We start from the raw sequence: 25,322 nt of genomic DNA on the forward strand, positions 1-25,322 counted from the left end.
AATCAAGCACATGTAAACAAAACGAACCAACGCGACGACTTGCTTTTTTCCCTCTAGTTCTGGAGCTGCAAGAAAATTGGGGTCGCCTCGAGTGGAGTTTGCTATTGAAGCTTAATTAAACTATACGTCTGTGGCAGCCGGTGCCAGGTCATTGGTCTGTCGCCGCTGTCGATTTTGTTAGTTAATTAAAATAAATCTTTCATGAGCTCCAGCATCTCGGGATGTTTCGGTAACTATTTGATTCGGAAAACCATGAAATTGTATTGGTGTTGTATAATAATTTGAAGTTGTATGATAATTTGAAGAGATTGATTGTTCATGTCATAAATATCCAACAATGGCGTTCTGTGAGGGATGACTTTTGCAGTTACAAATGTAATCTATAATTTTTAACCGTTCGGTTAGCTGTATTCATTACACTTACACTTCATTACACCTACACATTCTATCATTATATTGTGTATGTGAACGTTAATGCTAAAATTTTCATTTAATTTAAGTTGTTTTGAAACTTAAATATGACTTCTATGACATATGTTCGTCTATTTTTACCATAAAGAGCGGTCGCGGTCACTTTAAAAAAAAAGAGCCAAATCGACATAGTGTCATTTTAGTATTATAGGCGCTTGATAGTTAAAGATCTTAAAATAACATAACTTTTGGAAAATAATCTTTTATGTGTACACAATGAATACATTGACATTCATGCTATAGTGACAGTTAATTATCATGAAAAGTTGTTGAAAACTCATACATTATTTGTAACACGCGTAACAGATCGTAATTAGACTAACTACCATCCGTCAGTTTAAAATAAGTGTAAAAACGAAAGCCTCAGAAGAAAACCATGTTTACGTGACTTATAGATGCGGAAAAAATTATAAAAAAACACTTTACCAACAATAACACAACCTGACACATAGGTATTTGTGAGCATTGTCCAGGGAGTCACTTATTTTTTGTCTGTAAAATAGAAATTCTGTTACCCTCTCGCTCAAAAAACCAGCACCATTATGGTACCATTTGTCACGTTCTTAGCCACACCATTCGTTTCTATCATCCTTGCTTCACTTTAGCCACCGGACGAAAACGTGAACAACGCTCGCAGGCTGAAACTTTCTAATTCGGCAGTCATTTCTCATTCAGTGCCTAACGATTGCTATCTCGCCACATGCCACGTTCACGTTTTTCTTTGTGCGTGGAACGGAACGTTTGCTTTAAAGCAAAGAACGTGGTATCATGAAAAAATGGAATGTGTCACGTTATCTTAAACCATGAATTATTTACCTGCGCGTGAACCACCAGGCGCCTCCATCGAAGGCAAGGATCGCCTTTTGGCGTGCCGAGCGCCACGTTTACGCTGTCCAGCGCCGGCCGCAGGTGATAAATATTTGTAAAATTAATAAAAGTTCCCCACAGAATCCGGAGCGGTGCAGTTTTCTACACTTTTCGTCGCGCGACGCCGCTTGGCTTGGTTGACCAATGGTCGAAAGAAATGATGGAAAATCGCTGCGCTACGGGATTCACTTCACAGCCTTTTAATGTCCCATCGGAAACCATTGGCCGGTCGTGCTTGACTGCTTTTCCCACGGCATAAATCTTTCGAGCGGGCTTTTGTTCCCTTTCTTTACGATTTTTCATAGGCCATCCGGGCCGCGGGATATACGAGTAACGAAGTAGAAAAAACCTTATCCTTCTCACGTACCAAAGGCCACCCTGGATGGCAGCAGCCCCATGCAAGTGTATGGTGCCGTTTCGTTGAGTCTTTTTGGTTTTGACAATCTCCAGGGATTCTTTTTTTTCTAGGTTTCCGTGATGAAGCTCCGAGATCGAGCTGGAACGAAACGAATTTTCAATTCGCCACCAAACCAAGTCGGATAATCTCCTCTGACCCTCGACCGCCACGCCACAAAATCATTCATTGAACCGGAAAAGGATAAGAGTCATGGTGGGCGGCTTTTTTACATCGAACCCATCGTGCCCTATTTCGGTGCCCTCTTATTCGCTCGCTTGCGAGAGTTATCGTCTTACCGAGCATCCTTTTCGATCATTTTCTCTGCGTTTCTAGGCTTTCCACTTCGCACCGGACGCGGGAATCGACCCCTGAAAGCTCGAAAAGTGGTCGCCCTCGCCGAAACGAAATCGGAAGCTCGTGCGAATCGCAATGTGAGCTAACCGTGAAAAGTAGGGTTAGAATCACTCGACATAATCCCACCACTTCCTTCGCTTCCTCGCGTTCCATTTCGTCGCAAGAAGGTATTTGTGGAGATTGCAGCATTCCGCGAAAAACCCTCGTCGAACGGCGACCAGAAACGAACCAAAAAGGCAAGGAAAAGGTCACCCGGGGTTATGGGCCGATTGAAAAGTTTTCTACGGGTTCCGGCTCTATCAACCGCTGGGACAAACCAACGGAAAATGTAAGGCAGTGGAAAAAAGTGTACCATGATTTATAGGGGATTTATTAATTAAACGATTCCGGTGCGGTCCTGGAAGTCGCTTACTTTTGCGCTCGAGGTCATCGGCAGGTCCAGGGTCCGCATTACCGTTGATTTGTAGCAAGGAAGGTTGGAATTGATTATAAAATGCACACTACAGTAGGTTTTTTGTCTCGGACAAGTTATTAAATACTTTCGAAAACGTATTGGAATTTTTGACACTGAAATTCTACATTTCAATTTCTTTTCAAAACAGAAAAATGATAGATAGATTCAAAACTTTATGATAGAGACATTGGTTAATTTCACGAGCTTTTGCAAATAGTGTTGTACACAGTTATACACCGTATAAAATATCTTCACAAGCGTTTATAGTTCGACTCCTCTAATAGAGAATGAATAAACGTATAAATTAATGTTAGCCATACCTTGTTTTATCCGACATTTTGAAAGCACAATACTTCAAATATTTATGAAATCGGACAAGACGTTTTGGTCAGGTTACTGAAAATCCAAAAATTATACACTTCGAAAATCCAGCAATGATTTGTAAAGCGGTACTTTTAATTGAATTATTCTGTGTAAATTGGTACGGATTTGAATCGCGTTGATGCAATTTTCAAAAGATAGGTAGAATAAGAAAACATTAATCTACAGTGAGGTGCACTAAGAGCAAAATTTCGATAAAGTAGAGTAAAATCCGCTTCACTTGAAATTTACTTTATCTCACTACATCGGACAAAACAAAAAGAACGATTATGTCAGGAAAAGAGAACACTTCCATGCCAGATAAATCGTACCGACGGTCCTTCGATTGAACCTGTAGCAGACAGCTGCAGCATTCGCCTCTCGAATACGCCGAACAGCCGAAAAGTGAAAAATGGAGATACACCCTTATGATGTGAATTATGGAGCGTAGAATTAATCACGACCCAAGTGCTGGTGATTATAGCGAAAGCTAACGAGCTGAAACGAACCATTCTCCCGCCCGACTGACCGATTTCGATCGGGTTCCAGTTCGCGCAGCGCGATATTGCCCCCTTACCCGACCCTTCTCGGTTGTGGGGGGAAAAGCGTGGATGGAATTTAATTAAGGACGTGACCAAGTGATATCTCTTCGGCAACGTGTTGGCGTACGAGCAGCGATGGTGGATTACTCAGCTGACCGACCGGTCGTATCGACATACTAACTTCCTGCATTTGGGCCCATCAGCCACTAATTCAACTAGTTGTCCACTACGGCGCCATGATTCGATGGCCTGCCGGTGGAAATGCGCCGTGAAAATGTTGTGTTGTACGGCTACGGAAGGCCGCTCTTTACATCCGGACCGAGAATCGAGCGAAGCCCAAACCACATTAGTTTCCGTGGTTTAGCTTCGGCTGATTAGCTCGAGGAACTTTATTTGGAGCTCAATTTGTCGGCTGCCCTTTCCGATTGAAAGCTGTCGATGATTGGGAAATTGAAGCAGTAATGCTCTTTAAAATGGAAACGGTTGTTAAGTTGATGATTGAAGTCCGTAAAATTCATTTAGGAATGGTTTTTAGAACTATGCTTTAAAATAAAATCATCAAAATATTAAAAAAAGTTATTAAAACAGCATTATACAATTAGTAACTTTTTCGATATATCGAATGAATGTATAAAACGGATTTAGTAAACCTTGATTACAAGCGTTCTTTATTGTTTTTGGTATAAACAATTCTTATCGTTTCAATTTAAAACAAATCCCCGACGCTCATGATATGTTTGCGGTGGTATAAAAGACAAGCAACTGTAAAGTATTACGAACTCACTTTTAACCTTAGTATGCTCCTTGTGATGTAATAGCTTTTGTTTTATTCAAAGTTGAATACTACTGGATGCTTTAATATTACGACCTGCTTTCCAGGACATTTACAGCACCGATGACGAAAAATATTCGTAGTCCCATGGTCAGCACATGCAAGCCGGTAGCACGTTCTGTATTGCTTTTTCCCATTATAAATCAAAATAACTGCCAGTTCGGTTTCGATGGTGTACTTTAGAACAATGGTTATAACAGATCCACCTGCTTATAACAAAAATCGCAAATGTATATTTAAACTTTTGCAATTGTTTTTTTGAGAAATATAAATAATAAGTAATAAATTATTTTCAATCAAGTCTCATACGTTACGATGACTTTTATTAATTTTGAAAAAGGTTCGTTATTGCACTTTACTTGATATTGCATAAACCTATCTTTTGTTCAACTTCAACCATACTGTAAAATAAAAATCAACGGTAATAAAACAACGTGCAGTACACCACCTGGGGTGGTTAAAGCATTTATGGGTTGTTATGGTTTTCAAATTTGAAATGGCATCTGCTCTTTACAATGAAAACATCACGCAAATAAATCCACCCCACCTGACCCACGTCCAGACTGCACAGCGTGAGGGTAGAGGTGTGAAAAACGAATAGTTCCATTATGTAAACATTGGCTGTAGCACCTCTGCAACAATGTTTCTGGACCGGTGCTCAGCTTCCAACTTCATGAAAGTATGTGAAAGTAGAAACAGGTAGATCGTTCGAGTTGGACAAGATTTATGACGACTCGAAACGAGAATAATGTAAGAAGAAAAACTACAACACAAACAAACAAACTAATGCATTCCGCAGTGATCGACAAAAACGCTGTATCTGTAGCACGTTAGTTGTTCAACCCCCGGCAAAACATTGTAGCAACCTCGCTGATGTTTAGAACAGGAAACCTTACTCTATATGCGGGGTGAAACATTTTACGAACCCTTTATTACAACATACATCGTACTCTACTTTGGGTAGCCAGCAGTGTTGCGGAGAAGAATTAAAATTTAATTGACATTTTCCGCCCGAGGTAACCGCATGCTAGCGACAAGCGGGATGGTGGTATGATAAGGACGAAAGGTACCGCACAGGAAGGAACGAAAAACCAAAGGAAAAATGGCGTAGCCCTACGAAACAGCTAACTTTTGCCCGGACGTGGTTCGTGTTTTTCTTCTGCATATCATATAGCCCGGTAAGGGCACCGTGTTCCGTGCCGTTTCCATAAATCCACCCGGAGATCGGTATTAACAGGTCGGGCCACTTTTTTCCGCCTGATAGGCGTGGGTGCGAGCAGAGTGTAATTTTCACCCAATGAGCACAAGACCAACCTGGCCAGCCGGCAAACAACGCGCCGGACGCCGATGATGGACGGAGCGGGCAATCAGTTTTAATTATTCACCAACCAGGGCAGCGAAGAATGGCGGGTAAATGTGGTTCCCTGGGAAAAAAAAGGATAGACAGGGTGCTGATGCGACGCAAATTACCAGCATTGCCACAGACACGAATCTGAGGCTGCATATGGTAAGGTTCGCCAAAAAGCGCCTAGACCGTTCCAGTACGCCTGGGGTCATCGCGTGGTGAAATTGCCCGCATGCCTAGATGGTTACATGGCGACACAGTGTCCACGGGATCGCCATCAACAAATGCAAGGTGACACGGAAAATAATTAGAATTTATTATCACATCTCCCATTCCGCACGTCCTTCCTCGACCGAACAGCGTCCTCTGCGAGGTACGGACATAAAGCTTTTTTTTCAGCATCCTGTAAAATAGCATCAACGATACAACGATGACCAGAACGCAGAACCCATGTTGGCAATCGCCTTTCTATACGTCCATCGGTCATACCCTTTACGGTCATCGCTCATAAACATCACACCTTCCCAGCGGGATACACGCTGAGGACACGCTTTGCAACTCACAACAAACGAAGATGGCGGAAGGGTTGACCATATTTGCTCTGTTTTCCCTTGGCCCTGGCCTGAGCTTGGAGATGACGGCTTTTCATCTCGTTGGCCAACTAAACGACTTGTTTGACGTGGTATATGAATGCGTATACGCGTCACTCTGTTGGGAAATCAGACGCACGCCGGAGCGGGCATGTTGGGAAACCAGTACTAATTCTTTTTCGAGCACTGCGATGCCAACTCTAATTAGTGCTCTTATCGCACACAAACATATGATTTACCTCAGCAGAGGAAGGCACAGTCACGTTCAACGTTATTTGATTCTATAGAAGCAACTGCAGTACCCTGGGCTGGACTCATTTTCGGTTTCAATGCATCATGCTGAGTCCCTTCGAACTCGTAAAGTTTCCATCTGCATTCGAAGTTCGTTGCCTTTTTCATCCAATCATTTCTATTTATCCAAACAGTTAAGACTGGCATGGATTTTCATTGATTATTTCATTCATGAACTAATTAAGTTGATATATTAACCGTACAATATTTATTACACTGACTTACTGTTTTATACCGGACTAATTTTTTCAAAACATTTTGAAATCTGTTTACTTCTTTTAGTACTGACTCTGCGATGGACTGTAAAACCCAGCTCCAATACCATCAATACTAAAATCCAAAAAGCATTGATTTAACCGTTACACAATTTTCGTTGGAAATATCTCGAAAATGGTTATATAGCTTAAAAGAGACTTTTCTTGTAGCTGCATCAAATAAAACAAGTTTGGATTTTTCTGTTCATCCAATTCCGAAAATGAGCTTGGCAATTATGGCCGCTTTATTTCAACATAATCAAAAAAAGTTTTGATTTTTCTGTTCATCCAGTTCCGAAAATAAACTTTGTTATTTTGACCGCTCTGTTGCAACATACCCGATAATCCTTTACACCGGACAAGCGGAAAAACCTAAAAACGTCAATATATCGTCAAAAAGTCTCGTCAAAACTGCTTACAGATTCGAACAATCTTCAAAACAACGGAGCTACAGAGTGTTTAAAAAGAGCGGGTCAGAAAGACTGCTAAAAGGCATTCGGGATCGATAACACATTTTTTATCGAAAACACATTGGTAGTAAACCGTCACATTACTACCGTGAAACGGGTTCTCACTGAACTACCTTATACAGATTGAAAATGCTCTAACATAAAATTCGTTCTTTTCCTTTGTCTTTGCAGATGAACATTCTGATAATATCATTCCTGGCGGTGGTTTCGCTAACCACCTTCCCGACGCAGACCCTCTGCACGCCCGCCGCGTCCAGCAGCGACCCGAAGAAGTCGGTCGCGGCCGCCGAAGCCGCCCAGCCGGTCAACGACAATGGACTGAAGGAGATCTGGCAGGAGGACGACCGGGAGGTGCTGATTCGCAACGAGCGCGGCACCAAGAACGGGGGCAGTGCCGCCGCTGGTAAGAAAAATCACAAGAAAGACAAGCACTCCCCTTACAGTGGCCAGCAGCAGGAACAGCAGCACCAGCAGCAGCAGCAGCATCAGCAGCAGGGACAACTTGGCGGAGCCCGCGATCGCCAGCAGCAGAAGGGACAGAAAAAGGTGAAACCGATCGATTCGACCCGATCCGAGCCGTCGCCGAGTAAGTCGTCTATGCCTTTCGCCTGGCTTCGGGACACCAAAGTGTCTCGGTTTGCACCCTGCTTGCCCTAACTACTAACATCGTCCTCATCCCGTCAAGAACACTAATCGCTACTAAAACAGAACTGCGGGAAGCTTAACTTTGTCTAACAACTTAGTACAACAGCTGCTGTAATACATCTGTCTCCTACGCGTCTGTGTGTGTGTGTATATATTAGAGTCTGTTTTTGTGTGTGTTTGTGTGAGTTTTGAGTGATCTATTCCTACCCACCTTAATTTATAATCTTGCTCCAACGAACAAAAGACGCCATATACGCCAGTGTTCAGAGATGAGCCAACCGAACACATCTCAACCAGCCCTCCTGCAGGAACGACCTGACATTGACCGCAAAGAGCGCCCTCCGATTGTGCAACAACTGGCCAAGAGATGGATTATCACCGACCGCAAAACCCCCAAACCACCCTCCCTTTCGCGAGGAAAATGGGAAACGGTCGAGCGAGATGGGCTAGCGACGCTAATTAGACTCACGCCGCGTACTAATTCCATTCCGGTGGATACCTTGGGACAACAATGATAAGTGACATGGCCGCATGGGCGTGGTGCTTGGGAGTTTGGAGAGGGTTGTATGCTTGTGGCCACGGTAACCTCGATCCACCCGATAACGCAAACGCTGCTAGGACGTGCCTGAAACAATCATATTTGGACCCTCGGCTTCGTAGGACACCCAATGTTGGCATTCCGGGTTGGTCTACGTTTGTGTGGTACGGGTACCGCACCTGCCTGCCATGGCCGGAATATTGCGTCTCCATCCCGTTTCAAGGGACACAGCCGAACCCGGCTCGTTTCATGCGGGCGCACGTATCTGAGAAACCGTCCTCACCCGACCGACCGACCGGCCGGCCGTTCTCGGTCGGTTTCGACGGTATGGAACGAATTTTATCAAAATTAGGTTTACCTCACAAACATTACTCGTCGGTGGTCGTCCCTTTTCCCTCCCCCGCCCACACTCCTACCTCGTACGTCCTTTTCGTGCGAATGTGTTGCAGATCGTTCGCATTATGTGTAGAGCTACGTGCTGCAATAATATCCATCGGCGGATATCATCCGTCATTGGAAGCACTTGGGCTGAGAACCACCAGCTCAATCTACCTAAGGCCATCCCTGGGCTTCATGAGTTTAACGTAAGCTGCTTTCGAGTATTGTTGATTTACGCTAGGCATGAATTTTCTGCAGAAATTCGACTGATTCTATCATTCAGATATCGTACAACAAAGCCTAATGTTTCATTTGAAGAAAGGAAACTGTAAATTACATTGTAGTACTTTAATGCCCTCGCTTTTCAATGTCATGTCTCCAGTTCCAATCTTAAATCTTACTTACTTTTCTAATTTAGTTTTTCGTTTGTTCGTCGTATGATTTTGTTTTACATTTAAAGGATTTATTGTCTGTTGAGTTTTGAGTCATTGAGTACAACGATACTAACAAACATATTTCAAACCTAACTTTATATTACTTTGATGAAATGAAAGCTTGGGCTCTCCGTGTGGTTCCTAGTCATACAACGGTGTGTTCAAATATTACACTAGCGTGGTGATCGAAGTTATTTGTTATTTGTTAATATAATTTGATGTTTCACTTATAATTTCATGTAAGATAATTTTAAACTTCTCCTTTTTTAGATAAACTGCACAAATGAAATAAAATTAACGCTGGCTTTAAAAACTGGACACTTTCATCAGCGATATGAAAAACACTACCAAAGAGAATTGATCGAAATAGATTTCATTATAACATCCGCTTAGTACTTAAAATAAATTCCGACGGAAAGTCAGGCAGTCTTACGGTAGTTGACCGGAATTTTAGCTATGGACGACAAAACTATTAATGTTGGCATGTTTTTCAATCTTATGTGGCCTACATGACCACATGCTGCTTCATTTGGGCTTTAAAATTGTCGGTTATATCCTGTGTTTAAGAATTGTCACATTTTTTTTTCGATTGGCAGCAATTGGATGATAACGCAGTGAAACTTGTTCTGAACACAAAAATACTGATGCTCTTGATGATGCTTTCAAAATAAACTTTTATGCCTTCCTGGTACATTTGGTGCTCAAAGCACGTACAAAATATCCTTCCCACATAGTTTTACCCAAACAGATTCCGCTGTGAATGAAAAAAAAATTTGACTAGTTTTCCCGGTTGGAAGGTTTGGCATTTTTGACATTGTTTAACATGTTAAATAGTCTTAACATGTAAAATCAGCACATGACATATTCGTAAAATTAAGAAAAGTAAACCCCTAATGAAGCAAGCCCAACAAACACTTGCCTAGAGATAAGGATAGCTGAAAAGTTAAACAAATACACGTCTATTAAATGAAACGACACTCCGCTTTCGAGGATTTTGCATACATTTTTAAACCAAACACCCTTGATTTGATGAAGTTCATGTGTTTTACAATTTTTCTCATCTCATTGCATACAGCACGTACAGCAGAATGAGTTCGATTGTCCTCACCAAGTTGACAGTAGAAAAAATCCGAATTGATAAAGCGCACTTGGCTTTACAACAGATCCGTCCAGGGGGCTTCGATGGTATGGTTTCCGTCGTCGTTAATTTTCAAACCGAACTCATTTTTATGACACGATGATGGATCGGAAATGTTGAGTCCTCAGGATCGAACAACCATCCCAACAATGCGATGCCACAATCTGCCACCAATTTCGGGGCTGCCGGCCTGCATAACACAACAAACGCCTGAGTGCTTTTGACGAGGTTTAATCATTATTCCTCGACCACGACTCCATCGACAAGTTATGCATTTTTATATGTTTTTTTTTTAACAATTCTTTTTAATGGATGCCTGTTCTGAATCTACTGGTGGGAGTCAACGTTAGTGGTTTATTTCTTATGATTTTCGTTGTAGTGTATATTTTCTACTAACACAAAGGTAAGGATAGTCTATCGTGTTTGTTCAACCTCAAAACTTGTCAACAAAATAACAAACCACGGTCACATTAACACTGCGGACGGCAACATTCTCCGCCGCTGGAATCCATTTTCGTCCTACCATTAACGTCAGATTTTTCTCATTTTTCTTTTCCGCCTCCGTAAAACCTCTTGTCCTGCGAATGATGTGTTGAATGCGTGAATAATGGAAAACTCAACCAACGCACAACATCAACAACAACAACAACAACAAAAACCATAACCACACCACTGATCGACACCTGTCCGGCCGAATGTGTCCTCCCACGGGATACGAAAATTTCCAAAAACCCAACAGACTCGCAGTGCCGCTACACCAAAGGGCCGTGGACCGAGTGCGATGCCAAGACTAACACGCGCTCCCGAACGCTGTCGCTGAAGAAGGGCGAACAGACTTGCGTCCAGACCCGCACAATCCAGAAGAAATGCAAAAAAGGTGAGTTTCGGGGCGAAGGTGACCACCGGCTGCTGCCGTCGCTGGGGCTCGATCTGCTATCGTAAATAACATTGCCGCACAGTGGGAGAACTCGTAGGTGGTCTTGTAATTTAATTTTCCTATGGACGATGTAAACACAGAATGGAGAAAATATTTTGATTGACAATCAAGTCCTTTAGAGTGTTACGGGAAAAGAAAATAACTAAACGTACCACAATTTATCGTTTTATTTTGAGATTTAAAATAAACGACTTTCGTGTAGGTGAACATTTTCTTTGTCCCACTGTTTTTGGGCGCGTGATGGGTTTTCTGATTTTTGGCATACACGTTGCTCATAAAAAGCATGTTTTATAAAAGGTCGCTAAAAAAGGTGGCTTCACAAACCTTTCAACCAACGAACAAAATGCGCACATATGCAAAAAAAGGAGTATAAAGGTACCGGGGTATGCCCTTTCGGCGTGACAATTTCGGTCGCAAACTCTGGAGGAGAAAGAGGCTAGCCCAACACCAACCCATTACCAACCTTTAGGGATGACAACGTTAAACCCACCGGTTAAGTTCAAATATAAATTTGTTTGTGCTCGTGTCCACGATTTGCCTCTTTCAGCCTGCCGTTACGATAAGGGTGCCTGGTCCGAGTGCGACAACAACGGCCAGATGTCCCGCACGGACAACCTGAAGCAAACCAGTGACGCCACTTGCCAGACGACGAGAGTGGTCAACAAAAACTGCAACCAGGGCAAGTCCAAAGACAAGCAGAACAAGCCGCCGAAGGCCGAAAAGAAGGAGAAAGGTAAGCTGTTGGGAGAAAGAGGGGGGCGGGTGAGATCTGTGGATCGAGGGTTGGCAACGGATGGTTAAATCCAGTTGAGGTTGCAGGAAACTTCTCCAACATAGGGGAATGGATTCGGTTAGTGAGCAGTATATAGGTATATCTCTTGCCCGAGTTGCGCGCCGTCAGTTGTTTCACGGTCGGGAAACTCGTCCCATTCCAGGTTGGATATGCGTCCTATCGGCAAACTCATGTTTTACATTTTGTTTTGCTTACCTATCTTAGTTTTCCCCGTTACGCCTTCCAAATCCAAAAACTTTGTGTTTTTCTTCATTTTTTAACCCATAGTCCGAAAGCTTAAGCGGTTCCTCAAGCTGCACAACAAGCAGAAACAGGCCAGCGTTTCATAATTCCGCCGAGAGATATGTTCAACTCCCTGTGGGGAATTTGTAGCAGCCCTTAGCGACTACCGGATTTCCAGCTTTTGCTTATGTGGTTGATCAACATCATTCGTGCTACTTTTTGCATATTTTCTACACCACGAGGGCGCAAATCCCTGGGTGCGCCCTCTTGGTGGACTCCGTGAACTAGTTGGATTAATTTTACGACAGATGGAAGCCACTTTAATCGACATTTCGGTGAGAATGGTAGCAAACCAGCGTGCGGCGTGATTGGACGTGATTTTAACGGAAGCAAAACACTCGTGTTTCTGCGAGGGCACATTTGTTATTGCACATTTTCCTTCGAAATGCAAAATGCACGAACCAGCACTTGTATTGAACGATTTATTATGGATTGTACCATAACCTTGTTTTAGAAAATAATGTTCCGTGTACGAAGAAACAAAGTTACGAAACTTTTAGTCCAGCACAACTGATGTAATTGAAAGTTACCAATCGATCAATGTGAGAAAATGCTATCATTCATAATGGGCTTAAGAGTCTTAATTTTTAAATCTCCCTGTCGAAGGGATGGTGAACCTATCTTTTCTTATTCCGCTGCGTAACAATGATCGTACATCCATAATGGTTTGCCTGATTTGAATGGTTTGTTTGATTTCCTCTAAAAGTATGTTGTGTCACACGCAAAACCAGAAACAACTGCTTTGCCTCCAGTTATGTAGTATCTAATATTTAACGTTGCACTTTCAAATAAAGAGAATTGGTAGTTTTAAAAATTAGCTTTGAGAACGTTTGAAGCTTACATGCAGCAGTGATTAAGCTGGTATTTTGCAGATAATTAAATTAAACATTTTCTACTATAACCAACCATTTCCAGGCAATAGCAAAACGAAAGGAAGATAATATTTCCGCAAGTCTTTTCAAAATAGATCGAAAAAATCGTGTTCCCTCTAACCACACGTTTTGTTTGTTGTTTGATTTATGAACACAATCTTCTTAAGCTATGGTCCTTGTTTTTCTCTAATGTACTTTACCAATCCAAAGTAATTAACACTTCTTCTTTCCGTTTCTCGTCCCCCCAATAGGTGTCCGCAAGAACCGCCAGTAAATGCCAACTAAATGCAAGGCGCCAGATTTCTACACCGCAGTTTTCCACCCATGCAACGGCGCTGTTAGCAGTTGGTAGGGCGCAAGCCTACTCCCTCGGAGAACTGATCACCTGTGGCAGAACAGCAAGATAAGCTGATAGTAGAGTACGTTCCAACCAGTGTAGTGTTTCTATGTTTTTCTTTTCTACTATCTTTTTGGATACCCCTTTCCCAACTACAACTGCAGTTTTCCACACTAAGACCTCCGAAAGGGCCACGTGGCCAGGTGACACATTATTTATTAAGCGGTGAAGAATTAAAACTCGTGCAGCAGAGAACGTGGAAGGACAGCATTGAAAATTGGAATAAAAATACTAAAAGCAAGGGTACAGTTATTCATCGAACAACATAGGGCCGATTACACGATTATTTTTTTTATTGTATGTTATTAGTTCACGTACTTGTGGTGTCGATGAAATGGAAAATTAATTAAACTACGGCGATCCATGACACGCTTTTCAGTGCCAAAATATTCGAAAAATACAACCAACGAACACAAAAGTACACACACATACACCATTTCACTTTTCACGGCGATGGAAATGCCGTGTGGGAGATTGGTGGTTAAGGAACAACTGATAACATGCGAAGAGTTCGAAATTCGAACCCAACTAGACACACGTTTGTTAACGGAATACACTAAAATTGTAAACAGGTCACTCATGCTAGTGAAGTTTTTTGCCAACAATCGATATTTTAACATACTCCCCTGACGAAAGTAACATAGAATTCCGTTGCTGTAGTGCAGCAAAAATATAAGGATAATGAGAAAATTATCAAAACTTGGTATTCAAGCGCCAAACAAACAAGTGGCCAAAATCACACCACTGCGCCAACAATTGAACAGCCGACATACACTCACCGTTGCGGGCTCCCGTAAGCTTATAGTTAGAAGTAGCAACAGAAACCACAGACACACTCACACACACACATTAAAACTGGCAACACATAAGAACTATTGCTCCCTTATCTTAAGGACAGTGTGTAAAAAAAATCAAAGGAGGAAACACTAACCAACCATTCAAAGTAAATTTAGCCATATTCTGTATCCGAACAAACAAACGAGGAACATAAGTAGAAAAGTGATAGGAGAAATCAAATTGAACACATTCTACTCCCCTCGTCCGAGCACGGCATTCAGCGTTAGGTGTACTATAGGGCAAGCTCAAAGAAACTTCCGGTTCCTTGTAAAGCTTTCTTTGGTCTGGAGGAAGGGAAGAACCGAAATAAATAACTCAAATAGAATCATTCGTTTTTCGTGTCCAAAAAACCAAAAACAAATGCGCGGCAAAAGAAGTTGTGTTTCAATAAACCTGCAAAATTACGAGTGTTCTGGTCTTGGGTGGACATCTTTGATTCGCTGTAACAGTGTCATCTCGATTCTTCCGCGTAAGTTACAGTGCTGTGGACTGAGTGTTCAAGTTATATAAGCTTAGTCAACAGAAGGCAGTAAAAAATATTAAAAACAGGTGTTATTCTCGATGGGTGTATGCGTGAGTGGTGACAGTGTCCGTAGGAAAGAATCTTATTTTTTCAAACGACCTTGCATAACGCCATCAAGAAGAGTTTTCCCAAAGGCTGCAACGCGTTTGTTCTTTTTGGAAAACTCTTGGCAGGGTTAAGAGCGGCTATATACGGCTGGTTCGTACATTAAACACACTTCTAAAGAGTTTGTTGTTGCGTAGAATTCAATTTTGAACAAATCCATTTACCCTCTTCTCTATAAGCATAACGATAGTCTCGTTTTGGTTTTAACCTAGCTGGCACCATCTTTCCTTTCATTTACCCGTCGGAAACATTTGAGTATGGCTCACATTGAATTTCCCAGGATACCCGTGAGCACAATTGGTCCCAGGGTGAACCCATAGCGTAAAAAGATTCCAAATTATATTCTGAACAGGTATGCTGATCGGTCTTCAGCAAATTGGCGACACACGAAAAGCGCAAATCGACCCGATTTTCCATACATTATTACCGTAAGCCACCGTGGTCAGCTCTCTTGTATGTTTGATGTTCGTCTCGATAGTAACGATTATTGATAAAAAAAAACAAGTTAAGGAAAATTACTGCGGTGAGGCGGTTGGCAAGCGGATCGTAAACCATTTCCTCACTCGCTTAGCGGTACACCATCCTGACCACGTCGTCCGGTACTCACCCATTCATTGCAAGCCATTGGTGGTTCATGATACGTGCTGTTCCCTGCGGCGAGCTAGTAATAAACGAAAAACGCATAGCCGAAACAATTACATTCATGTTTTAACGCAGTTGAAATGCAGCCCAATGTCGTTCGAAGGGCCGAGCAGAATAGTAACAAATAGGTGGAGAAAATTAAAAGAAGTATAAAACAGCGTCATGCAATAACATCAATCAAAGGCAGAGAAAGAGGGAAGGAATCCCAACCGTAAATTGTAAAGGCCAACATGAATTAGATAAATATATATATATACAACATCAAAAGTATGCTATACACTTGAACACACAACCTATAGTGACCGCTACGGTGGCAAGTTTGAGGTGAAGAATGGTACGAGTGCATGGTGCAGCAAGGAGAAAAAATTTCGAATTAAAATAGAAACATAAACCAGAGGAAAAGAGGAACTTATACAGATATTCTTAGTCTTTAACGATTTAACAGTAACGACAGACAGTTCAAAAACAGAAAGGGTGGTCATTGAAAAATTCAATCTTTGGTTTGGTTTTGCGAATGTTTTGTATTTTGAGTGAATAATTTAAGCTTTGCCCTGATTGAAATAGGTGGAAGGCAACAGCAACGTCTTGAAATCGGGTCCGAGCATTTGGACTAGCTGATCCAAGCGTGCGTTGCAAGCTGCGGTATTTCAATTCGTACCCCTTCTTTACGATATTTATATTGCAAGGTTTACGGATCTTGTGTTTTTTTCGCTTTCTTCAAATGAACTACATCTATTTTATAAGATTAATTTTGTTTCCATTCAACTGATGAAGCTTTTCCTATTAATTGCTCTTACTGAAAATAAATTACATAAAAAATACAATAACTGTAGCATAAACAATAGAACCGTATTACAGATTGAGGCAACAAGCAGCAGAAAAACGAAATTCAAATATCAAATTTCTTAATAAAACATATTCTTTTGTGATATGTTGTACAAAGGTGGCTCAGAGTTTGTTTAATTTATCCGAAATTATGAACCATTATTTGAAAATGTTTTTCCCTCCTCATTACCAACGACATATTTCAGATCTAAACTAAGGCAGCCAAAATTGGTTACAAAAGGAGCTCTGAATGTTGTAACGGAGAATAAAAGCCGCATTTGTTTAATATTCGACCTAAGTTCGATACAACATTATTTATTTGCTTGTCTAAAACAATCTTTTTACCGACGTGATAATGAAAAGGTGATGATTCATAGAAAATTCCCAAGGGGAACTGTTATAGTCCGTTTAGGATTTAAATAAGCATGTCTACTGTCTACTGGACTCGATGCTGTCAGTTGTGCGACAGCATACGAGGATAGATACGGCACTGGAGGGCATCGGCCCTTTGCGAGGCAGACAATGCTAACGCCATCTTGCTGTAAACTTTGCACGCAATGCAACAGCAAATGCAGCATCAGCAGCAGTTAATTTCGCAAATGATGCAACAACAGCAAAACGTGCCACAGCTCCAGCGACAGCCCCAGCGACTGCCCACAGAGCAGCACTACTCCGCCGTGCCGAATAATCCCGAGCTCATCCTGGATGCTTGGATCACAGCATTTTAGAGTTCCGGTACGAAGCCGAATCGGGTTCCACATTCGAAGCGTGGATCCTGCAATAGTGCGATTACAGGTGCGCAAGCTGGGCACCGTAGAGCACGGGGACTCACCTTCGAGGAGACGACGGCGAAGCTAAAAGCCCTGTTCGGGAAAACAGAATCGACCCTCAGAAAGCGCTGTAGATGCCTCCAGAGGAAAAAGGGAATCGGAGGATCTAGTGTGAACTACGATTTTACACTACGACCGGAGAAATGTTCCTTTAAAGTACACCAAATTAAATACTTGGGACACATTATAGATAGCCATGGATTACGGCCTGATCCGCAGAAAGTGGAAGTTATTCGCATGCTCCCTCAGCCGACAAATATAACCGAAGTCAGGTCGTTTTTAGGGGCCATTAACTATTATGGTCGATTTGTGCCAAAGATGAGAGAATTACGCTATCCGTTAGACGATTTGTTAAAGGCCGGAAGTGAAATCCGATCTACTGCTAACCCATTACAATCCTCGGCAGGAGATCATCGTGTCTGCCGACGCCTCATCAGTCGGCCTCGGGGCGACAATCAGTCATAAATATCCCGACGGCTCAATTCAAACAGGGGCAAAAAAGCATATAGCCAGATCGATCGCGAAGGCCTTGCCATCATTTTTGCTATAAAGAAATTTCACAAGATGATATTTGGCAGACGGACATTTGGGTCGAAAAAGTGTATCCCCAACTACACCGCCAATCGATTGCAACGTTTTGTTTTAACCCTACTGGCGTATACGGATACGCACACACTCAAAATCCGACGAGGATTCAGTAATAGCGTGTGTGGTAATCCCTAAAGTACTGCAGAAGAAATGTTTAAAGCAAGTTCATCTCTGGCATCCAGGAATCAACAAAGTGAAAGCGATGGCCAGAAGTTACTTCTATTGACCATCGATGGATCGTGACATCATCGTCTGGGTAAATTCGTGCCATTCATACTAGATCGCAGCTAAATCCCCACCAAACATCAAGTCGGCTAGGTGACCGGAAAAATCAGGTCCCTGGCGCCGCATTCATGTCGACTACGCGGGACCACTCAACGGAGAATCGTAGCTGGTGATTATCGACTCGTTCTCCAAGTGGCCAGAGGTTATCCCAACTGGTAGCACAACACGCCCGGCGACGATAAGTATTCTTCGAAACGTATTTGCCCGTTTTGGCATCCCGGAAACGCTCGTACCAGATAACGGCCCACAGTTTGTTTGTTCGGAATTTGAATCTTTTTGTAAGCAAACTGGGGTTGAGCACATCATGAGAGCACCGTATCATCCGCAGTCCAACGGACAGGCCGAAAGGTTTGTCGACACCTTCGCGCTGTGAGGAAGATTTCAGCTGATGATCTCACAATGCGAGAAGCCCTGGACACCTTCTTGCAGACGTATAGCTCCACCCCAAATACGCAATTGGTCGGAGGAAAATCTCCAGCCGAGATTATGCTGGGCAGGAGTCCCAGGACTCTGCTAGAGCTGTTATTGCCGTCTCCACAAATGGCGCAACCGAATCTAGGCGTACGAGCTCCAGAGCTAAATCCGGGAGAATTGATCTACGCTAAGGAATACCGTCTAAACGATTGGAAGTGGATAGCTGCTACCGTGGTTGAACGACAAGGACGATTCATGTACCTGGTTAGGACCGCCAACGGGAAGTCCATCCGTCGACACATTAACCAGCTACGTCGACACACAAGCAACGATACGCCTAGGAACACTGCACAGGCCCATCCACCGTTACCCTTGGATATACTGTTCGATGCTTGGCAATTGGAACCGTCATCAGTATCTGCATCATCGGACCTTCCACCATCTTCCGAAATATCGCCCTCACCGCAGGAGCCTGTGCCATCCGATATTTCATCTGAGACTAATGCGAGCAGCCGTCCTATACTACTAAGTCAACACAGGAGAGCTACATCCCGTATACCGGATCAACCTATCGTTTCGGTGCTCGTCCCGGAAGGACGCATTTTTAATTTAATAAAGATTAAGTCCCGTTACTCACAACCAACAGAACGTAACAACTAGCAGTTTGAACACGAGCACTTCGGACACGGGACACGATATGCGATCACAGTTGAGAGTTGAGACATTTGCCGCTAATAATGTGAACCAATTTTTTTCGGGACTTACGTTTTCGTTGAAATCGTTGCCTGATGCAGGATGCTGGGCTGGAGCTGCAGTTAGGAAGTTGGCTTACACAAACTGTTCCGTACTGTTGGCTGACATTTCCATAAGGCGCCAGGCGGCTTTCGGGTCCAGTTCTTTCGGGTCGCGGCACAGTACCCACACATGATGGCAGCGCATCACCTCCTCTGGATCACCCTCGATGACGGCGCCTTTCCCATCCCGCACGCACATGATCTGTTGCGTCTGGAAGGTGACGATCAGCACCGGACCCTGCTCCATCACCTTGCCCATCGCCAGGTCGACGTTCTCGATGTCGAGGATTTTCGAGTCGAGCCGGTAACCGGCCTTTTGTGCCTGTGAGATCGGCGTTGCGATGATGTTGTACGTGCTCTCGAAGCACCAGTCGCGCAACACCTCCAGCTCGCCCCGTACGATCGACTCCAGCACGTTTGGAATGATGTCGTTCTCGCAATCGCTCAGGAACTGCTTTTGGTCGAAGCTCGGATCGATCTTGCACAGCTCTGTCAGCGTCTCTGAGAGTTCCGTCTTCGAGAACAGGTTGCCCATGATGTCGCTTACCTTGTCCGTCAGCAGCCGAGACGCTCGGATCATCGGGTTCTCGGACTCGTCGTACTGCATCTTCCACGTGAGCACCTTGTTCACGTACTGGTTGTTGTTTTTGAAATCCTCCCATGACTGGTACAGTTTGCTGTCTTTGTGCAGTTGCATGCCGGTCGCGTCCGCGTTCGGCACTACGACACGGGACGACGCTTCTGACGTCATCGACACCTCGACGCGCTTCCGAAGATTCAGTGGACTGCGGTAAACACGTGCCTCGAAACCCTGCGCGTCCATTTCTTGGCGCACAACCTTCGCCGTTTCGCTAATGCCATGAAAAGCGCTCGACTGGCCCAGCGCCTGGCCCTTTTCGGCGAGCGTTTCGCCTACGCCGCGCGCCGTCTTGCCAAGCTCTTCGCCAAGCTGGCCCGCCTTACGGGCCAGGTCGGTCTTGGCCACCTCGTCCAAAGCGTCCGACACGCGCCCTCGTATCTTGCCCAGATTTTCTCGCAACGCTTCGCTGCCCTTGTTCGCCTCCGACTCAACCGTGTTAAACTTTTGTCGTGCCGCCTTCAGCGCATCGGACTGCTCGAGCCGCTCCGCTTCCTCACGGAACTTTTTCAGGTTCTCTTTCATCTCTTTGTTTTTCTCCATCTCCTGCTTGATGTTGCCTATCACTTGTGTGAAGAAACCCGGTCTTCGGGTAGAGTAAGTGCGCACCGAACAAGGTACATTCCGCTGCGCTCCGGAAAGGATTAACCGCGATAGTATTCGGCCCGTTGCGTTTAATCGATGCATTTTCTCCGCTGCACACTGCTTTGGTCTGTTGGAAAAATATGTAAACGCGCTTAGGCTGCCCTGAACCTCTGGTCAAAGCTTTACGCAAGGTCTTGCGTTTGCGTTTGGGTGACAAAGGAAGTACAGCCAATATCCGACTTACGCTGATTATGGGGACCAGAGAAATCCGCGTATCTTGAATATTAGGAGCTATGCTGACTTATTCCGAGATCTGAACGTTCGAGATTCGATATTTGGCATTACCAAATTCGAATTCGAGATTTTTCAAGGTGTATGCAAAAGTGTTTTAAGGGTTACCGCTTAATGGTTTGAATAAACCTTTGGTGATGTTCGATAATTCGATTTGATTGTTATTATTACTTTTAGAGCGATGATTGATACATGCATGCACAGTACAAGGAGGCTAATATCATTTTACATAGATTTTATCACGAAACCCCAGTAATTACAAACGATTTTTCAACATTCAACGTCCAAATCTGTGTTGACCATTTGATTTTGACAACTGCCGAACAGCTATGTAGACTTTGTCGACTCGAATCGAATGTTAGAATACCGATCCAATCTCGATTCGAGACGAGCGCCCGCGTTCGAGACAGTTTCGAAACGAATCTCGGAATAGCCCTGATTATGAGATCCCGGCGCTACGACCGAGAGTTTCTGCGACACTTTTGACATACGAGATGGCCGACTCAGGCTATTTTACTTTGACACTTCCGACTACGGAAGTCGCGTCGGCGTAGTCGCAGAAACCCCGGTCGCAGGAAAGTCGCAGCGCCGTGTAAACCTTCCGTCCCGCTAGGCAGCTCGAAATATCGTTCTCAAAACGTCCTCCGCGCGAACAAACGTCCTCCTTTTTTGTATGGGGATGAAACAATTGGAGGACGTTTTTCGAGCAATCGTCCTCCTTGTCCTCCTCACCATACAAAACTGCTCGATGTTTGTGTCACGGAGGACGTTTTTTAGGACGATTTGCTCGAAATTGCCCAGCGGGGTGTGACCAGGGGTTGAGGTCGGCTGACAAAATTAGGAGATTTTTCAAGCACTCGAGCAGAATTGCTTGAATTGATTTTTTAGGAGCTCCCCAAGGGGATTTTTGAAATATTTCCGGCGCCTGGTCCGACCCGTTTTCGCGTCGAAAACGGGTCGGTCCAGGGCACGATGCGCAGTAAATTTCGACCCGATTTGACAGCGATGTTGACGGGCTGTCAGATTCAAATTTGATGGTGGGTTCAAATTCAAAATAGTGGGTTCGAAAAAAATTATCAATCTAGGGTTCAAAAATAATATCCTCTCTAGGACTGTTTTCCCTCCTCATTCCGCTATCTTTTCTCTTCCCTCTCCTAGCCTCTACCTGTAATGCACACTTGATTCGATATTCTTTCGTTTTTTAAACAGTTTTCTTGCATTCACCTTCCTGGATGTCGCAAAAATTGAATCGGACAGAGATAAAAGACAGGAGATCAGTAATGAAAGAGTGTGCCAAGAACACCAGCATATTTCGCTCCCAGATTATGACTGTGCGTTGGCGATCCCGTTCTGGCCCACTTGAACAGATAGCGTGCTGGTCTGCTTCAGCAGCTCTCCCGGGAGAGCGCTGTGTGACATTGAGAGATCGCATGTTGTGTTCACTCGCAGCAGTGCAGAAGAACGAGAGCACTTCCTCAGTGCTCATAGCAAACGTTAAAACAGAATGCAGCCCTACTCTTAGTCCTATCAAGGATTATCAAATTGGTACTCGGACATCGCGATCCTGTTCACTGCAAAGCAAAACGAGTTGCGCCAGATCCTGCAGTAACAGGCAGTGGATTTCTACTCCTTCCTTAAGTACACTCCGACTCAACTAACTTAATGACAATTTTCATATAAAAGAATAAATCCTGTTTTCTCTGTTCATGTAATACGTAAAAGTATAAAATAAATTAAATGAAAAAATAAATTTTCAAAACAACAGTTTTTCCTTAAACGTACTAAAAAATAAAAAATAATGTAAGTTAAATGACATATGTATTTATGTATCAGTTTTTTGTTTTTGTCATTATTCGCATAGCATCGTAGATGGCGATCGAACTGAGAGCAATCTCGATGCAATGCGAATAATGATCAAAACGAAAAACTGATACATAAATACATATGTCATTTAACTTACATTATTTTTTATTTTTTAGTACGTTTAAGGAAAAACTGTTGTTTTGAAAATTTATTTTTTCATTTAATTTATTTACTGTCGCGATCGTGGTTAACTCAGTGGTAGTGATTACATTGGTGGAAGCTGTTGAAGAGAAATTTTTATTGTTTGGTTAGTGAGGATTGAACACTTATCGTTATACATACCATATGATGCGCAGACCGGTTGATCTATCGGCGATGTTGGAAAATGTCTTGTTGATTGTCTGTTTTATTTTACGTAACGATGGATACATTTTCTCAAAATTGCACTCGCGCGAAATAAGGTGCGTAGTATAAAATCATGAAACTAGAGGTTGGAGTTGAAAAATTCGACGAAGTTTGTGCAGTTTAATAATGTGTTTGATTTTTCTAGTGTGCTGTTTTTTTTAGATTTTAACACTCAATTGACAGTGACTGCAGCATGTTCTTTTGGTCAGAAAGCACACGCCAATAAAGTGTTAAGTGTGGAAGTATTCATGCTACGACATCCACTGGGACAATCAATGTGAAACCCACCGAAACAACTGAAAAACGGCTCAGGACATTCCATCGTCACTGTTTACCTTTTCAAATTCCACCATGATTGACAAATCACGTTAATTATTGAAATCAGGTTACAAAGATATAACTTTATATTTGTGCCATTTATAAGACAAATACTGTGTATCATTTATTTTTAGAAGGGGCTTTCAAACGCAACCTTCACAACCATTAATATCATACCAGCATCTAAGCCATCGATTTCTGGCAAGTGAATCAGAGAACAACTCTTCTTTCATTAGTTGCATGAGTTTTGTCGTCTGCAAGGCTTGCGGTATTACTTTACATTGACTTTGGTCCCATTTTCTCTTTCCCAGTGTTTCTTTTCGCCAGCCCACCGGCAGTCGCTTCATGATGCTAAGATCGATAAGATGCAAACGATCCGCTACCACGACATCCTAGACTATGTAAAAAAAATAAATCTTAAAGAGGTGTAATCGTTCTTTGGTGTCCTGGATAGGCGCCTTGCCTGAATCCTCCATCAGTTCGTTGTGTCGTTGTTCGTTGTTGAAAATACAATGGTGCGAGCAACGCTGCCGTAGTGACCTACGACAGTACATTTCTGGCAACTGCTATAATCAACATGTCCTACTACACCTGTGAAAATTAAATGAAAGAACAATTAAATACATGTGAAATTGTCTGCTAAAAAGTTTTGTAGTCAACCTGTTATGAATGCTCTTGCTGGAGCGTCTGCTATAATAGCCCTTAGATTCCCGTTGATGTTTACTCCACATTCCATTAATAAATAGCGTTGAAACCCCATTTCATCCACATAAGCTCCATCTCGATCTTCAACTAGAATTTCTGCTTCCACGGGTATGTTGTCAGCTACAGCTTCAATATTTGCTGTAGATTGCTGCGTTTTGAACATGTTTTGGACATTGTCGGATCGACGATAGAAAACAGCATTCTTTCGCAAATGTTTTAATTCGGTTTTAAGCACATTTTCAAGGGATTTCTTGTACAAAATAGACACCAAGTTTTTAGAACATACTGGACGAGCGGTTATTTTAAAATGTAAACAATTCCTCAACGGGCTGTTGCTCACACACACACAAGTCTATGCTGTTGGCAAAATAACGCGAGAGAAAAGGACGGAACGATAGAGCAGACAGCATTTGGATTGTCATTAGGAAGTGAGGGGTATGTCAAATGGTGGCGGAGTGGTTGCGGGGTAGCTCTCCCGTCGTGGAGGGGTTTTTTTGTATGGAACTTTCATGGGTTCGGGTCGAAACGTCAATTTGGCGCTCCTTGGGTCTAATTTTGTGTCAGATCGCCTCGGCCCATACAAAAATGAGAAGTTTTTTGTTCGTGATGTGGAGTTCAGAGAAAAGCAAAAAATGCCAGCGGTCAAATTTTGCAGACTAAAAACATGTTGAAACTTAAAACGCTGCAGCATTTTACCCTTATTATACGAGGAATGTATCTGTCATATTTTTCCAGAAGTTATCTGCCAAACGCGCTTGACAGATACATTCCTTCCTCAAAATCGGAATCAGGCATGACCGGTTCCGATTTTCTTTCGACTGGAATTTATGTCAAAGTGGCGAGTTGTTTACTTTTTGCTTTGTTGTTTGCAACGGACTTTGTTCGTTACTCTAGGATGAACAATACGCTAAATTCAAACATGAAAATGATCAAATAACTGCAAAACACATTTTGAGGAACTTTGCGTTATTACACGAGCGGACATCATTTATATCTCGAACGCCCTGTCAGTGCCTACTTTGACAGTAAAAGGATGGAAAAATATGACAGATTCATTCCTCGTCTAATAAACCCCTGGTCACAGCTTTGCGCCA

At 43.0% G+C, this 25,322-nt stretch overlaps 2 protein-coding genes across 2 annotated transcripts; one reads left to right on the forward strand and one right to left on the reverse strand.

Annotated features, from left to right (window-relative positions):
* The first annotated feature begins 7,398 nt into the window (after nt 1-7,398).
* LOC131280941 (protein naked cuticle-like) lies at nt 7,399-13,518 on the forward strand. The gene is made up of 4 exons (XM_058310185.1): nt 7,399-7,813; nt 11,100-11,237; nt 11,845-12,030; nt 13,496-13,518. Exons 1-4 carry the CDS (start codon nt 7,399-7,401, stop codon nt 13,516-13,518), a joined length of 762 nt encoding a protein of 253 aa, XP_058166168.1.
* A 5,917-nt stretch (nt 13,519-19,435) lies between these two features.
* LOC131281190 (mitochondrial import inner membrane translocase subunit TIM44-like) lies at nt 19,436-20,808 on the reverse strand. Its single transcript, XM_058310449.1, has one exon. The coding sequence runs from the start codon at nt 20,806-20,808 to the stop codon at nt 19,519-19,521; it is 1,290 nt and encodes a 429-aa protein (XP_058166432.1). The 3' UTR covers nt 19,436-19,518.
* Between the last annotated feature and the right edge of the window lie 4,514 nt (nt 20,809-25,322).

Source organism: Anopheles ziemanni, chromosome 2 (genome assembly GCF_943734765.1).
Source record: "Anopheles ziemanni chromosome 2, idAnoZiCoDA_A2_x.2, whole genome shotgun sequence".
Classification (NCBI taxonomy): domain Eukaryota; kingdom Metazoa; phylum Arthropoda; class Insecta; order Diptera; family Culicidae; genus Anopheles; species Anopheles ziemanni.

Excerpts from the sequence above, each read along its gene's own strand:
- LOC131280941 (XM_058310185.1), top strand. The coding sequence starts at position 7,399 with ATGAACATTCTGATAATATCATTCCTGGCGGTGGTTTCGCTAACCACC. Across the intron at positions 7,814-11,099 it reads CCGATCCGAGCCGTCGCCGA|ACTCGCAGTGCCGCTACACC; the intron begins GTAAGTCGTCTA and ends AAAACCCAACAG. Across the intron at positions 12,031-13,495 it reads GGCCGAAAAGAAGGAGAAAG|GTGTCCGCAAGAACCGCCAG; the intron begins GTAAGCTGTTGG and ends TCCCCCCAATAG.
- LOC131281190 (XM_058310449.1), bottom strand. The coding sequence starts at position 20,808 with ATGCATCGATTAAACGCAACGGGCCGAATACTATCGCGGTTAATCCTT.